Source organism: Amblyomma maculatum, chromosome 4, assembly GCF_055883805.1.
Source record: "Amblyomma maculatum isolate TAMU_Amacu chromosome 4, ASM5588380v1, whole genome shotgun sequence".
Lineage (NCBI taxonomy): Eukaryota > Metazoa > Arthropoda > Arachnida > Ixodida > Ixodidae > Amblyomma > Amblyomma maculatum.
Window position 1 is genome coordinate 16,649,952 of NC_139347.1, and position 17,398 is coordinate 16,667,349.

At 48.7% G+C, this 17,398-nt stretch overlaps 1 protein-coding gene across 1 annotated transcript in view; it reads right to left on the reverse strand.

Annotated features, from left to right (window-relative positions):
* Positions 1 to 782: 782 nt before the first annotated feature.
* The window catches only part of Nelf-A (Negative elongation factor A), a 53,614-nt gene continuing 36,998 nt past the window's right edge, over positions 783 to 17,398 (reverse strand). The window contains exons 11-12 of the mRNA XM_084600816.1: positions 4,903 to 5,002; positions 783 to 2,418 (exon numbers count right to left, since the gene is read on the reverse strand). Coding sequence (XP_084456942.1) covers positions 2,243 to 2,418; positions 4,903 to 5,002 — 276 coding nt within the window. The 3' untranslated portion in view covers positions 783 to 2,242. The remainder of the gene's footprint in view (positions 2,419 to 4,902; positions 5,003 to 17,398) is intronic.

A 17,398-nucleotide genomic window follows, 5' to 3' on the forward strand; every position in this document is an offset into this window, starting at 1 on the left:
TCGATGGAGGCGAAACGAAGAGGCGTCGGCGTGCTGTGCGATGTCAGCGCACGATAAAGATCCCCAGGTGGTCGAAATTATTCCGTGCCCTCCACTACGGCTCTGCTTTCTCTCTATCCACTTTCATTCCCACCTTCCTGCCTTCCCTTATGGCTCGGGTCCGGTGTACACGGAAACAAGAGAGATACTGCACCTTTACCCTCCTGTGAACTAATTATCATTATTACATTATCGGACTCGCCTGCCCGACTACTGTGCCGGAGTACCCGGGTTCGATCCCGGCCGCCGGCGGCTGCGTTTCGATGGAGACGAAATGATGAGGCGTCCGTGTGCTGTGCACATGGATGTCAGTGCACGTTAAGATTCCCAGGTGTTCGAAATCACTGCGCAGCCTTCCACTATAGCACCCTTTTCTCTCCCACCCTCCTCCCTCCCCTTACGGTGCGGTTCAGGTGTCCACAGCAAGTGTGGCAGATACTGCGTATATTTCCTTTCATGTGGATCACTTATTAAGTAATGGGCGCCCTGCCACAGTGGTACAGTGGCAAGGTGCCCAACTACTGTGCCGGAGTTCCCGGGTTCGATCCAGACCGCCGGTGGCTTCGTTTCGATGGAGGCGAAACGAAGAGACGTCCGTGTGCTGTGCCATATCAGTGCACGTTCAAGATCCCCAGGTGGTCGAAATTACTCTGGAGCCATCCCTTTCGGTCCCCTTCACCATCCCCTTCACCCACCCCGTGTAAGACATTCTACTCCAATGTAAAGTGCCACATTGGGATTGGAACATTGTGAAAATATTTATTTTTTGTATATTTCCTTTTCCAAACATGGGACCTTCCGTTTCAGACAGTGACTGATATATGGTGCACATTATATAGTGAGAGAAAAAGCAGCAATGTTACATAGGCATGCCTCATTCTGTGCCATCTCACCTGAAGAACAAATGTGCACCCCCTGCCACCATCATAAAGTGTATCATTTGTCACAGTCAAAGCATGCAATGCCTCTTGCACAAACATTTCAGGCATCTCCACTGTTGAAGAATGAGATACTAAATCAAAAATAAATAAAACATCTTGTACACCATTGCAAATTAGAGAGTTCCACCTCTTTAAATTCAACTAAGCTCATACTGCAGTAGAGCACCAAAAATGATTGCATATCTTTGAAATGAACACACCAAATCATTTGTCTCGAAAACAATGCACAGGGGTATTTACACTGAACAGACATGCAGAGCAACTATGATACACAGGCATATGCAAATGAACTCTCACCCCCCCCCCCGCCCCTTCCCCACCAGTAAACATACAAACCCAAGTGCCAGTGCCATGGTCTGTAAATTGTAACAGGTATCAATAACTTTTCACAGTGATCAAAGGGCATATGTACAAGATTCAAAACATCAAGATGAATGCTTTATTAGAGCCTCCCACTTGCGAGGCTAACAACACTTGAAAAATGACGCAAGGAGTTGAAAAAAAAAAAAAGTATAATACTACAATACTTTTGCATTAGAATACGATGCAAGCGTCCCAAATGTTTTGTGAGATGGACAAGAGTTAGAAAGTGCAATCGGTTTTAACCAGTGTTCTTTGCGGTCACAAGTTATGAAACCAGTGGACAGCACACTCCACGAGTGGCTGCTCACCAACTCAAAAGTTCAATAAAACAATGCTGCCAACTTAAGGCACCCCTGAGATCAAAGGCAGGTGTAACTAACTGCATTTCCCATTAAATTGGTGCAAAAGAAAATTCATGGTGTTCAAATTGTGCGAGAAAAAATTAAAAATGCTGACAGACTGCATCAGAGGATTAGTATGATGCAGTGATTTCATTAAAATATGTTACTCGCATTTTCGTGATAGCTTCAAGCATATGCAGAAATACAAGTGAACAGAGAAAAACAGAAAGCAAAAAAAAGTAAATAACAGTACCTACTAAGACAATGGGAAGCTATGCAGCTGCAGTCTGCTACCAGACCAATAGAAAGAGGCAAAACGAAAGAAGCCAAAGGGAGAGGAACAGAAAGAGTAACTCTCAAAAAAGAATGCACGTCTTCAAGAGCAAACTCTGCCATCTAGGCAGTCCTCATTTAATATACAGCACATTGCACACAGCCATGTCAAAAAATGCACTCTGTCCCGCATCCTTGTCATGCGGTTATAGACTCTTCCCATCCCGCCCAACTTTGCTGCACAAATGGCCTGACCCAAGAGCCCTGTGAGAGAAGTGGCTTTTTTCAGTCCTCAACTTCTCTGATTTTCCGCACACGCTTCCACTCGCCCGTTGTGTAGTTCATCTGGAAATGTGTCTCCACAATGGCCTGCTTCACGGTACCATTGGGCTGGATGATCTCTTCCTTGTTTTCACTCAGCCGGATGGTGATCAGGTTGCCCAGCTCAGGACAGGGATTGGCTGCAAAAGTATTTCACACAGCTAAACACTCTTAACCACAAGTACTCTTACAGGTAAGAGTACCTCAGGACAGGGATTGGCTGCAAAAGTATTTCACACAGCTAAACACTCTTAACCACAAGTACTCTTACAGGTAAGAGCAATCACACTAATATAAAACTGTAGGTTTGGTCAAATATTTGGCAATTTCAAAAAAGCACGGCATAGTCCCACTCTAATGGACCTCGATAGCGCCCAAGATTACTGTCAGTTGTAGGAAAAGTCTGCATCTGCAGAATACTGTTACAACAGACCATCATACAAGACTGCAAGAGCCTATAGTAAATAGATTAAATTACAAGATGTGTACACTTGCTGAAAAGAAATGCTTTACTGAATATTTAGTACTTCTACAAAAGTTGGTCTCCTTAGGCTGAACAGAGACACTAATAGATTTTGACACTAAAGTGGGACCATAAAATAGCAATCTCGAATATAGCAAAATTCAACTGTTGTCCCAGGTTGCCTTTAATAGATGACTGCACATCAATTTTTCTTGTTTTCGTAGAAACATTTTTGAACAAATAAGCAGTCATAGTAAAGAGCGTCTGGCTGCCACAAAGCCCTTCCCACACAGAATGCCATCGCAGCATGCACGCAAACTAGAATCACAAGGCCAGTTTCTCTTTTTTTTTTTTTTTCACAGGCATAAAAATACTAATAAAATGGTGCTTTTACAGGTGCTTAACCACCAGGCTCAACAGCTTTGAGGACAAGCCAGCTTTGCAGGGGCCTTAAAACCATGAGGCAAAGCATGTGGTGCATACGAAAAAATAAAGAAGTAAACATGGTTACAAATGTGGAAGAAAGGTGGCTAAATCCATCGAGAAAGTTAAAGGCGGTAAATGTGCAACGAAAAGTTGAGAAGGAAACAGGCCAAACATTTTGTTCAGAATAGGACTGCAGGCATAAGATAGACCGTAGTGCGTTGGCGGTGGTAAACTTCTCAGTGACAGTGTCTACTTTACCCTCTGTGTTATCCTACTCAACGGGCACTTTTTATTTGTTCAATGATCTCTTCATCTACCAGTTGCTCCATGCTGACCAGTTCAGTATACAATGCAGTCCACTTATAACAATATTGAGAAAACCTAAAAATCTAATCGTTCTAAGCGATTGTCGCTGCTGTTCGACGCCTGTCCTTTTCAGCCGTCCTTCTGATGTTATGGAGGCCTGGGTTCATACTGAGCACATTCAGTATTTGGGTTTGCTCATTCCCGGCCCAGTTTGCCTATTCCCCGTAGTTTGCATAGCTCGTGCAAAAAGAATGCTCACAGCAAACGGATTTATCTTTTGACTGCCTCGCACAAGAGGTGAACTCCAGCCTAACAAAATGCTTCCGCAGTTTGTGCACACCAAAGACAATTTCACCGCTACACCATACTCATGATCACCTCTTAAAACCTGTACGTACATCCGCATGCGCGCGCGCAGCGGTAGTAGATCACTGCACGCTATCATATGGCCTAATTACGTGGATACTGACTCGCTCTCTTTTATTTTTTTTTTATGACTAGGCTTAAAGAATATTACTGCGTATTCCCTCAGTTTTTTTTTTCCTCCATGATTTAAACACACTTGAGCGGGTCCGCTCGAATTCAGCTGTGGCTGTTTGTGACCTCCGAGATCAGTGCGCGCGGGGGTGTGATCTCGGAGGTCATAGGCCGTTGGCGATAGTTTTTGTTGCCGCCACTAAATGACGCAGCATGCGAACGCACCGACTATTCAAACACACTTCACCAGTGGGCGATTCAATTTATTAAAACATTGCGTTTTTTTTAAGTGTTTTTGGCTCCTTTACGCACTGTTTGCCATTTAATGCAAAAAAACTGCATTTTTAGAACCGATCTAGCGTCAAATTTTGAAATTTGTTTCGTTATACAGGAAGAACTCCTATAGAAATAAACCCTAGATCAACCAAACTTTGATTTTAGTTCGTTTTATCCGTCATTTCGCTATATCCGTGTTCGTTATAGTGAGGTTCGACTGCACTGCCAAAAAGCCCACTGTCGAAAATGCGAACCTCCAAATTATCTCCTAAATTTATACTATTGCATCCGAGTGTCTGCTACGGTCAAATTCACAGTTTGTGAAGTTTAGTCATTGGAAGAGAGAGGAAAACTAAATAAACATCACAGCCTACCGACAGGCAACCGTTCCCAATTTCCACACTTGTCTATATCAGAAGCTAAAGCCTAGTGCAAGTGTATCAAAGCGTCATGGCAAGTGCATCAAGGCATCAATGTCTGAATGGAACTTGTATTGGTGACCACAGGCCCCGAAACCTTTAGATATAGTAGAGCATTAGATGAATAAAGGCATCCCCTGACAACGCAACACACTGAGCAGGCACATCCTCACTATAAGCTGAGTGAAGGGTCAAGGGTCATCTCCAAATGTATTTCCAACATATCCCACATGGCACCATCCTTGTACTGTGTTTACCTCGAGAACCAGCCATGAAGCCCAAGATGAGCGCCTTCTCTGAACGGGAGACCTTGTTGGAGTTCTTGAACATTTCCTGTGCTTCAGAAACTTGGTCCAGCTGATGCAACAAGGAGAGGGCAATAAACAATTTTGAGACCCAGGGCATGTTATGTGACAGGCAGCATCAAAAAACATAAGAAAATAACAAGCAGGCATCAAGACTACCATCACTTTATTCCCACAATACCTTAATTTGCCCATTTTCTGACACGCTGCACAACTACAGTAAAGCCCCGTTAATATGTAGTTGGCGGAGACGCGGGAAAAGTATGCACTATCCGGTAGGGCATCTTAAACGACCAGTCCAAATTTGACATCATTCACACTCTGAAATAAAAAAAATTCAGGCACAGCAAATTTTCCATTAATACCATATAACGCGGAATATAGGTTGACCCCCTTACCTTGAAGCAAAAAACTCACATAAAAATCATAAGCACAAAACTTGACGTTTCATTCACGTGCCACCAGACTCCTCGCCTGCTCATTCTTCACAACTGTCCGAACTCTCGTCCGAAGATGACTGTTTCTCACTAGCTGCGTCCTACAACATGTCATCCTCGGTGCCGTCCAGCGAGTTGCTAATGTAGCATTTTTTGAATGCCCGCACGACCATATCGTCGGGCAGCGAGCCCCATGCCTGCGACACCCATGTGGCCACAGTGGCAAGAGGCGGCTGCGCAGCTGACCGGTTGCCGTTTTTGGGTTGTCGCCGGCCATCCACTGATTGTACAGTTCACAGACGTGGTCTTTAAACGGCTTGTTCAGGACGACGTCCAGCGGTTGGAGCGTTGATGTTATGCCCCCTGGAATGACAACGAGGTCCGTTTTCCCATCGCAGAGCGCCTGCTTTACGCCTACGGTCAAGTGCCCGCAAAAAGCATCCAGTACCAGCATGCTGGAACACCGCAGGAGTGCGCCGGGTCGCCGTTTCCACACAGTGCGGATCCAATCCAACATTAAGGCCTCGTCCATATAGCACTTTTCGTTCACGCGAATGACATCTCGCGGAAAAGCCTCTTTCGGACGCATCTTTCTCTTAAAGATGATATATGGAAGCAGCTTTCTGCCGTCTGCAGTGCATGTAAGCATCACTGTGAAGCGCGAATGCTCGCTGCCCGTTGAAAGAAGCTTCATTTCCTTAGCGCCGCATTCGCACACTGTGGTGGATGACAGCATATCAAACCACACCGGTGTTTCATCAGCGTTGCCGATCTATCCCAGCATGTAGCCATGCTACTGCCGGAGACGGATAACAGAGCGCTGGAATTCCACCAGCTTGTCCTCGTATGCCTCTGGCAGCTTCTGGCAGATTGACATGCGCTGACGAAGAGTGAATCCCTTGCATCGGATGAAGCGATGAACCCAGTAAATGGAGCCTTTGAAATGCTCCCTGGACAGCCCGGATTCGCGGGCGAGCTCAACAGCTTTGATGCGGATGAGTTCTGCTGTTATTGGCAAGGATCTCGCACGGTGTTCGTGGACGAAATTTGCCACCTTGCCACCGAAATTTGCTTTTTCGTCTGTGACTTCGGAGAGTGCTGTTTTTCGTCAATATCAGGATATATCGCACGGCGCCCGCGCAGGGTCGTCTTCCGCGCGTTTCAGGCCAACAGCTTGACTTTCTGTGCTCACCAATATCGGACACATTTCTCAGAGACGCCAAACAGTCGTTGGGCAGACATGTTTCCATGAAGCTCCCTATATTCTATAACTTTATTTTTAAACGCCGCGGTGGACTGACGTCGGGTACCAGTACTCATTTTGCTTGCTCTCGCGAAACACAAAAAGGGAAAATGGCGTCGATACAACTGCGGTTAAAAAAGTAAAATAACTGCAGCGTCAACGCATTGAATCGGTCAGCATGGAGGCGAGAACGATGCGGATGCCAAAAGGTTCGTGCTCTCACATGTTGCCAGACAATTATACAGGTTATGCTAAGGGCCTGTATATAAGTTGAGGGGTGGCGTTTTAGCAATATTTTTTTAAAAAAACCTCGACCTATACTCCGCACTATACGGTACATGTATGTTAGTGAATTTTATTGGTATGCTACCGACCAGAAATCTGTAATTTTCAGTTGCCGCCGTGGCAGTCGTGCGACGACGACAGCGGTCTCAAAAATGCAGAGACTGGGGGTAAGCAAGTTTCATGCACACGCTAGTGCACTCTTTGTAATACTATTTATTGTAGAATAAGTAATGATCAACATTTCCTTATCTGCAGTATGCGACACTTCGGTCGAGTAGGCTTTGGCATAATGCCAACCGTTCGCACATGCACTAATGCAACAACTGCTTTGTGCTCCGCACAGCACCAGCTCCAAACAGAAGAAGACCCCACAAAACGCGCGCTACCTGTCCGCAACACATCCACAACACAACAACACCCGCAGGCCCGCAGTGAGAGGTCACGAGCGAGCAGCACAAATTAGCACGGCAGTATGACGGTGATGGTTACCGCGCTAGGGCTAGCGACAATATTACTCAGCGATGCGTGCACGTCAGCGTAGCCGACACTTCGTGGGCTGCCTATTGGCATGGACGTCACCGCATATGTCGGAACGTGGCCACAATGGCCGCAATGTCGTATCGCCAGCAGTCCGCACGTGATAATGCTCTCCGGAAAAGCGGAAAAAGTTTCATGTCGCAGCATAGCCAGCAAAACTGCGACGGCAGGTACGCATTAAGCGGTAGGCACTTCGTGAGCCACTACGTCTTAAAGGTGCCCAGTGACGTGGGTAAAGCCGTTAATTCCAGCCAACCTCTAGGTTCTTTGCACCGTGCTGATTTCAGTAAAAAAGAATTACAAAAATCGGCGCATGGAAATGAGAATTATTCGATTTATAAAATCCTAAATACAAGAGAAAAAAAAAAATGCGCGTCTGAGCTGGTGCGAGAGGGAGCCCCTCTCCCGTTTCGCTCACCCAGTGCTCGACTCGGGCGGAACCTATCAGGAATGCAGCTTTCTGCAGACGTATTGGAAGCTATCCGCCATGGTTGCCTGTCCAACCCAACCTGCAGCCGCACTTTTTGACAGCGTAGGTGCCATGGTAACGACGCTGCTTCACGAACGTGCTTCACGAGCGATTTCGACACAACTAGCGCCATCTGTGAGGCATCGGCAGAAACTTGTCCAGCGATTTTGTCGACATTCGGGATCCGAACGCTATCAGCTGCCTTGGGATTTGAGGAGCCTGTATGAGTGACCTTAGTGCTTATGACCGTAGAGCCTGGAGAGCGTATTGGCGGACTTTCTTTCTTTCTCCGTTCTTTTTTCTTTAATATTTGCCTCCGCCGCGTAAAGCCACCATCACAGCAAGCAGACGCTCCATCGCGCTTGTTGACAACACCGCATTTATCTGTTTACAGTCCCAATCTTTACAAGCGCTCCATGAACCCACACGGAATTAAAACACCATTTATTTGTTTTCTGCATAGTAACTTGAAGAACATTCGAATTTAAAATCTAAAGTGCGTGCCTGACCAATTAGCGAAGCACCGCCCCAGAGAAGGTAACGTAAAATCCGTTAACGAACTTCGCCATCATGTGCCGCTCACATCTGTGCCAAAACGCGGATTACTGAAGCGGATTAAAATATTACGCACTACGATTTCGCCATTATGATTGGGCTTTGGGGTATTGGGAAGGTGTAAAGAACTAAAGCGGCCAGCTGAAATCAGTTGTCTGGCGAATGTCACAGCGCCCCTTTAAGCAGTCAGCCAATACATGGGTTTCAATGGTGGCTAAGCAGCCGGGGAATTCTTGCAACTACATTTTAGCCGCAACTACTTGGTATGCGGGTACATAATAACGAGGTTTTACTGCACAACAGTCAACAGTTGTCCAAGAGCATAAGTTTTCTCAGCATTGAGCAATCTTCCCCTTTCACAGAAACCATGACAAGTCAGTACAGTGACTGTATCCTGCCACCGCGCAGCTGCTGCAGTGGGTACCAGCGCCACGTGAAGGTGGCCAACCCACATCACCTATAAATGTCTCTCGTTAACATGTGCCAACTATTTAGCCAGGTGGGCTCTCGCTGCCTTAAGAGCAATGCCCATCACCCCAGCATTCTTGTGGGGAATTTAGGGTGTTTGCTGTGCTGTGCACCCCTCTGCTCTGTTGATCACTGCATTTGTTTGTTGTTTACGAACAAAGGACAGCATTTTTTGTCACCCTACAATCCAGCAGTTCGTGCTTGTCACTCTTTGGGGTTTTACAGTGCACAAGCAGCTAAGGCTGCCATGAGCAAAACACTAGTTTAAATTGCCTGTATGTTGCGCTGAAAAGGAATACAGTCGAAACCAAATATACTATTTCGAACTCAAAGGGAATCTCGAGATATACAGTGAATTCTGGACATTATGAACACAAAAATATCCAGTCATTGCTTATACTGCACTCTCAGATACAACCTCTTAAAGACCCCAAAGAAGAGCACCGCAGTTCCGTTCCTCGAACTCATATTTTGCAAAATGTTTGCAAACTGCATGCCATACCCCGGCTGTAGACACTTCGCCTAATGGCACTCCCACGATTGTCCTTGCGTGAGCCGTGTCAGCTGCACTACCTTTGCGATCAGCTGGCAGCACTAATAATGGTACAAACTGTGTGATGAAGTAAATGCAGATTCCACTTGAAAATGACCTTCAGTCTAGCGTGCTTCCTTTCAATAATGCAACGCTATCACAGAGGGAAGCCAGCGTTCGATACGGTTTCCACGCGGTGAAGTGAGCCAAGCTAAACAAAGAACTGCAGCAGCTCTCGCATAGTCTGTGTTGCTGAAGATGCCGCAGAGACAACTATGCACCAAATTTCTTTGGAATATTATAGTCAAACCCACTTATTGAAGTGCCATGGAAACATTATTGTTATAACCAATAATTGTTATAACCGTGTTAGGCCAAAGAAAAGAAACAAAGAAAACATTATAAACTACACATTTAATAAGGACGAGGTAGCTTACACTTCTTATTGCGTAGCAGGAAGAAACCTGTAATCTGTAAGTGTTGTCTGTTTCACGGCAATCTGGCCGACATCTTTCTGCAGGGCATCCAACTGCTGAACATAGTGCAGTGGTGGGTTCTTAGCAAACACAAACTCTCGCAGGGAGTCGATCATTCTCAAAGCCTCCTGGTGAGACGCAACCTGCACAGGTTCCGGTTCATTGTCGTCGTCACTACCGTCATCGTCCACCACTTAGCGTTGGCATCAAGCGATCCTGCCTAGCCCACAACTGCCTTGTAGACAATTCCATCATGTCTCTCCTTGAATGGTGTTGCATAGGAGGTATGTGAAATGCTTCGCCTTCTTCGCTGAAATCGGCCACTAATTGGCAGGTTCGCTGCACGGACGTTTAGGAACCACTGGTAGAGCGCCTGTTCTGTGTCTTTGTAGGCCTCATGTCGAACCATTCTCTGGCCCTCGTCCCCTGCATGGGCAGCACTGGCATCGCTTTCGTTCCCAATCTTGGCCACGCTGCGGATGAATCTCAATACTGTCACCTGTACTTGCGCACCAAATTACACACTTTTACGCCGTCCTTGTGCTCACGTACAATGCTCCTATTAACTTCTAGCGGTATTGCCGTTCGCTTCCTCTTCTGCGCCACTTGTGCCGTGCTTCCTAAAGGAGGACCCTCCATTGCTGTTCACGGAAAATCCAGGGCCAGCAAGACCGTGGCAACGATGATGGCACACTAGGAGAACTGTGCTAAAAAGACACGTGCACGAACGATGCTGCACGTTTGACACAAAACATGCAACCGTGAAGCGGAGGCCTGGACAAAGCAAATAGGAGAGGATAGTGCAGCGCACCACTGTCAGTGCACCCTCAGAATGGACTGTTCCACCGTGCAGAGGCAGAGAGGACGCGAGGGGGAGCGCTGAAAGCTCTAACTCAGAATGGCCGTGCCTAGCAAAGAACGCTTTCCCTCCTCCTCCGCGTGAGAAAGCGTTCTGTCCTCCCTCACATCTCTGCGGCATGCAAGCTTCCACAACGCACCTGACCAACACATTGGCTCGACGCACTCATCCCAATTTTCTTTTTATTTATTGACGCTGCATCGGCATTGTTGGCATCTCTGGATACAAGCACGCTTTTGTGGTCGCCACGTTTCCGCGTTTTTGTAGACTTCCAGTGACCATATTTGATTGTTATAATCTCTAATATAATACAGCCGAACACGGACATACCGAACCCAGATAATTCGAATTTTGGTTATATTGTCGCGTAAACAGCGACCCTTATAGTTGCGTCCGAGGTCCAAGGCGTGTCAAAGGCTCTACGAACAGCGTCGGAGTTCAGGCTCGAGGTTAGCACACTTCTTCCTCTCACACTTCTGCGCTTCTTTGTCGTCAACGCATGCTACATTAGCCCCCCCGTGCGAAAAGCATCGTCCCGATGCTAGGTTGAAAGAGGGACAGAGTAAAAGGGGCTACTATCTGGCATGAAAAGGCTTCAAGCGGACCACGTGGACCACTTCAGAACGCTTGGGACGCCGGGGCTCTGGTTCCTCGTGCGGAACGACTTCATAGTCCAGTTCACTAACGCGTCGAAGAACGTGGTAGGGGCCGAAATAACGGCGCAAGAGTTTTTCGCTGAGTCCGCGTCGTCGAATGGGGTACCAAACCCAGACAAGGTCACCTGGCAGATAGTCTGCAGTCCGCCGCCGCAGGTTGTAGCGTTGTGCATCTAGGCCTTGCTGCTGCTGTATTCGCACCCGTGCAAGTTGACGGGCCTCTTCGGCACGCTGTAGAAAAGAGGCGACATCATCATTTGGACTTTCGTCTATGTGGGGCAGCATGGCGTCGAGCGTGGTCGTCACTTGTCGGCCGTAAACTAGGCTGAATGGAGTCATGTTGGTAGTTTCCTGAACGGCGGTATTGTATGCAAATGTTACATACGGCAATACTTCGTCCCATGTCTTGTGATGGACGTCCACATACATTGACAACATATCGGCAATGGTCTTGTTCAAACGTTCTGTCAGGCCGTTTGTTTGCGGGTGGTATGCAGTCGTGCGACGATGATTGGTGCGACTAAGGACAAGGATATGCTGGATGAGTTCTGCAGAAAATGTAGCTCCTCTGTCAGTGATGAGTACTTCTGGTGCGCCATGTCTCAGGACAATTTGAAGAACGAAAAATTTCGCAACTTCAAAAGCGGTAGCACAAGGAAGAGCAGCGGTTTCTGCGTAGCGGGTCAGGTAGTCAGTAGCTACTATAATACACCTGTTCCCACAGGTGGAAGTAGGGAACGGTCCGAGCAAGTCCATCCCTATTAGCTGGAATGGTCTGGACGGTGGCGTAATGGGCTTTAAAAGACCGGCTGGCCTCAGAGGCGGAACCTTTCGACGTTGGCAGTCACGGCAAGTTCGAACATAATGCGTTACATCGCTTGACAAACGAGGCCAGTAATACCGTTCTTTAATTCTGTATATCGTTCGAGTGACTCCCAGGTGGCCGGATGTGGGTTCGTCGTGGCAGGCTTGAAAAATCTCATCCCTTAAGCTTGCTGGTACAACGAGGAGGTATTGGCGACTATTGGCTGTAAAATTCTTCTTGACGAGAACGCCATCACGGAGACACAGAGAAGACAAAGTACGACGGAAAGGGCTAGGGACCATGCTGCCGGCACCTTGAAGAAAATCGATTACCTGGCGAAGTTCGGGATCATTCCGTTGGTCATCGGCAAAATTGTCTGAACTAATTGCACTCAGAAATGCGTCGTCGTCACCTGAGGCATCCGAAGCTGGTTGTACAGGAGCACGAGACAGGCAGTCAGCGTCTAAATGCTTACGACCTGACTTGTAGGTTACAGTGATGTCGTATTCTTGAAGTTGTAGGCTCCACCTGGCGAGACGCGCAGAAGGGTCTTTAAGGCTTGTCAGCCAACAAAGCGCGTGATGGTCGGTCACCACTTTGAAGGGTCTGCCGTACAGGTATGGTCGAAACTTCGAAATAGACCACACGATGGCCAGGCATTCCTTTTCAGTGGCAGAGTAGTTTGTCTCAGCCCTAGACAAAGCCCGACTAGCGTAGGCGATCACACGTTGTTCACTATTCCGTATCTGTACTAGGACAGCGCCCAAACCAACATTGCTTGCATCCGTGTGGAGTTCGGTGTCTGCGGTTTCATCGAAATGTGCTAGAACTGGAGGTGACTGCAGGCGACGTTGAAGCTCCTGAAATGCGTCCATTTGCTGGTCGCCCCATGTGAACGGCATATCAGCCTTAGTAAGAAGTGTAAGGGGGGCGGCTATTTTAGAAAAGTTTTCTACGAAACGTCGAAAATATGCACATAGCCCAAGAAAGCGTCGCACCTCTTTCTGGTCCCGCGGCGTCGGAAAATTGGCGATGGCAACTGTTTTTTCAGGATCCGGCAGAACTCCCGCTTGGTTCACGACATGGCCCAAAAACTTCAGCTCTTCATAAGCAAAATGGCATTTTTCGGCTTTCAGAGTGAGGCCCGACGTTTGGATGGCGTCTAGTACTGCGTCTAGGCGACGGAGGTGCTCCTCGAAATTCGGGGCAAATACAATTACGTCGTCCAAGTATACAAGACATGTCGTCCACTTCAGATCTCCAAGAACGCTGTCCATGAGTCTCTGAAAGGTTGCGGGCGCGGAGCAAAGGCCGAAGGGCATGACCTGGAATTCGTATAGCCCGTCAGGTGTAATGAAAGCAGTCTTTTCGCGGTCCCTCTCATCGACCTCTATCTGCCAGTATCCAGACTTGAGATCCATGGAGGAGAAGTATCTTGTGTTGCACAGACGATCTAAGGCGTCATCTATTCTGGGCAAAGGGTAAACATCTTTTTTCGTAACGTTGTTCAGTCGGCGATAGTCTACGCAGAAACGAAGTGTGCCATCTTTTTTCTTCACAAGTACCACAGGTGCAGCCCAGGGGCTGCGGGAAGGGCGAATGACATCGTTATCGAGCATTTCCTTCACTTGGTCTCGGATGGCAGTACGTTCTTTAGGGGAAACTCGATAAGGCGACTGGCGGAGTGGTCGAACAGCTTCATCTGTAATGACGCGGTGCTTTGCAAGGTGGGTTCGACCGACGCGTGATGATCTGGCAAATGCATTAGAGTAGTGACGGAGCAGGTGCCGTAGTTTCTCTTGATACTTTCGAGGTAAGGCCGGGTTTATATCGTACAGAGGTTCAGTAATGTCGGAGGGTTCTGTTGCTGAAGCGCTGGTGAAATTGCATTCATAACTAGTGTCAGTTATGGCGTCGAGAAATGCGACAGTTGTCCCTCTGTTCAGATGTTGATGTTCATTGCTGAAGTTCGTGAGAAGAACATCAACTTTGCCATTTTCAACAAAAACAACTGCCCTGGCAACGGCGATGCCTCTTTCAATAAGCAGTTTCTGTTTTGTCTCGACGACACCTTCTGTATCTTGCATTGGGAGGGAACCCACTGAGACCATGATGCTTGAACGTGGGGGCACACTAACATGGTCATCAATAATGTGGAGTGCAGCGGGGAGCATGCTGTTGGATTCGATAGCATTCTCAACTGAAAATCTTACGGACTTATTCTGCAGATCGATAATGGCGCCATTTTCAGTTAAAAAGTCCATACCGAGGATGACGTCACGGGAACACTGAGCCAATACGATGAACGTCGCCAGAAAGGTTTGCCCTTGTACAGTGATCCTCGACGTGCACACTCCCGTGGGCATAATTAAATGTCCGCCAGCTGTGCGTATTTGCGGGCCACCCCATGATGTTGTGACCTTTCTGAGAGCTTTGGCGAAGTGTGCACTTAGAATTGAATAATCAGCGCCAGTGTCGACTAGAGCAGTGACGTCTACGCCATCAACGGAGATCTGCAGGTCGGCAGTTTGTTGTGTCGGGCGGCGACAGCTTCGTGGGGTTCGGTCTCGACTTCGATGCTCTGAAGGAGTGGTGGGGCGTATGTCGGCGTCGTGGTTACGTTGAGGATCAGCGGAATTTCGTAGCGGCGTTGATTCTGCTGGTGGCCGTAAGTAACGAACTGTAGTTTGCAGTGAAGAACTGTCGTGGGTCTGTGGAGGATCTTGAAATTTTCGCACTGTAGCAGCCGCACCTCCAGAGGCTGCTGCATCTAGTTTCCCCTATGGGGACTTTGCAGTTGCTCCTGGTGTCCAGGAGAGCTGTAACGGCGAGGCGACGGCGATCGGAGGCGGCTTGGGCCTGTGTTGGAACGCGAAATGTATTCTGCGATTTCGCGTGGCTGCTGGCCAGGCAACGGACGACGGGCATCAAAAGAAAACCCACGGAGGCCGAGTTCCCTGTAGGGGCAGCGGCGACACAGGTGTCCAGCTTCGCCGCAATGGTAGCACAACGGTTGGTTATCGGGCGTTCGCCAGATATCGGTCCTTCGGCGGCGTATGCTCGGCCGTGAAGACACATGGGCGACCGGCGCGCGAGGCTCGTAGGATGCTGTCGAAGGCGGCAGGTAGCGGCTGGTGACCGCGGCGTAGCTCAGGGTCTGGGGCAGCGGTGTAGCTACGACGGGTTCAGGCGCGGCGACGGGTGCGGGCACGGTGACGGGTGCGGGCACGGTGACGGGTGCGGGAACACCCAGCGCCTGTTGTACTTCCTCACGGATGATATCGGAAACAGTGGCAACCTGTGGCTGTGGAGGAATCCGCAGGTATTTGGCCACCTCTTCCCGGACTATCGCCCGGATCGTGTCACGCAACGATTCTGACGAAAACTGTATGGCTTCACCTGCACTCGCGGCGTTCATAGACACTGTAGTGCGCTGGTATTGCCGGGCGCGCATGTCAAGTGCCTTCTCGATGGTAGACGCCTCACTTATGAATTCGGCGACAGTTGTTGGTGGACTTCGCACCAGGCCTGCAAATAACTGCTCTTTAACACCTTGCATCAAAAGGCGCACTTTTTTCTCTTCCGACATGGTTGGGTCCGCGCGTCGAAAGAGTCGCTTCATCTCTTCGGCGTAGGCCGTAACAGTTTCATTCGGATGTTGTATGCGGCTACTTAAAAGCAGTTGCGCTTTTTCCTTGCTAAGCGTGTTGGTAAACATACGCAAGAATTCTGCCTTGAATGTGTCCCACGTTCGGAGTCCGGCTTCTTGATTTTCGAACCATGTCCTCGCAGAATCCTCCAGTGCGAAGTAGACATGGCGAAGCTTCGAGTCAGCGTTCCAGGCGTTGAAGGCAGCCACCCGGTCGAACTGCTCCAGCCAGTCTTCAGCGTCCTCATGGGGCAGGCCGTGGAAATGTGGTGGATCCCGCTGGTGGTGGAGCAGGACAGGAGTTGTTGATACCGGGGGATTCATCGCGCTGACAGAAACGCTCCTTGTTGGTCTGTGGTCAGGGAGAGGACCACACTCGGGAGGCAGACCTTGCAGTCGGCGGCTGCTCTGGTGTACTGGAGTCTCCACCTTAGGGGTGCGTCCTGGGCTTGTAGGGGGCGTCCGGCTCATGAAAATCGTACCCGGCAGCTCCACCAGATGTCGCGTAAACAGCGACCCTTATAGTTGCGTCCGAGGTCCAAGGCGTGTCAAAGGCTCTACGAACAGCGTCGGAGTTCAGGCTCGAGGTTAGCACACTTCTTCCTCTCACACTTCTGCGCTTCTTTGTCGTCAACGCATGCTACAATATCAATCTCATGGCATATCCCCTTGAAAATCCCATGTAAAAGTAAAGGAAAGCTGCGTCATAGAGCGAACTCCGATTTCACCGGTCGTTCGATATATTGAGCTCTGCACCACGCACTGGTAGATAAGATGCGCCTTCCCCAAAGGCGATCGCATCACCCTTGGCTTTTTGCCACATGACATTTTAAAGCCACGCGTGGAATGAGAGGGAACCGTTCGGCGACGGCTGGTCTAGGGCAGCGCCACGCCCTTTCCCCAAAGGCACACGCATCTGCGGTGATCGTTTGCCGCACTCCAGCATGTGACGTTTACAAGCCATGTGCGTGAAGGAACCAGAGGGAACCGGTGCGGCAATGGCAGTATGAAGCAGACGCAGCAAATGCAGCCGTGGTGTTCAGGAGAGAGGAAACAATGCAATAGAGTGAAGCACAAGGGTGTGCCTATTCTTCTGTTGAGCTTTCTCTCGGTCTTCGTTCGCAGCAGCACGCACTACGCATGCACCGACAGTCAGTTCAGCCCGTAGAAGACAGAATGTCGTAAGCTTTCTCCAGTGTGTGTTGTGAACCTTCTGTGCGTTGCGGGTGACTTGCGATGCGCGTCGCGTGTCGTCGTGCTGAACGTGCAGCACAGCGTAACCTATGGCGTCTGTGGACGTTAAGAAGCGGCAGATTTTCTCCCTCTTCTTTTTTTCTTTTTTACGAGAGTCGATCATCCTTGTCGTCGCGCTGAACGCGCAGCGTAGTGTAAGCTATGGCGACTGTGGACGTTAAGAAGCTGCATTTTGTTTTCCTTTTTTGTGAGAGTTGTCTATCCTTTTCACCGTGCTGAATGT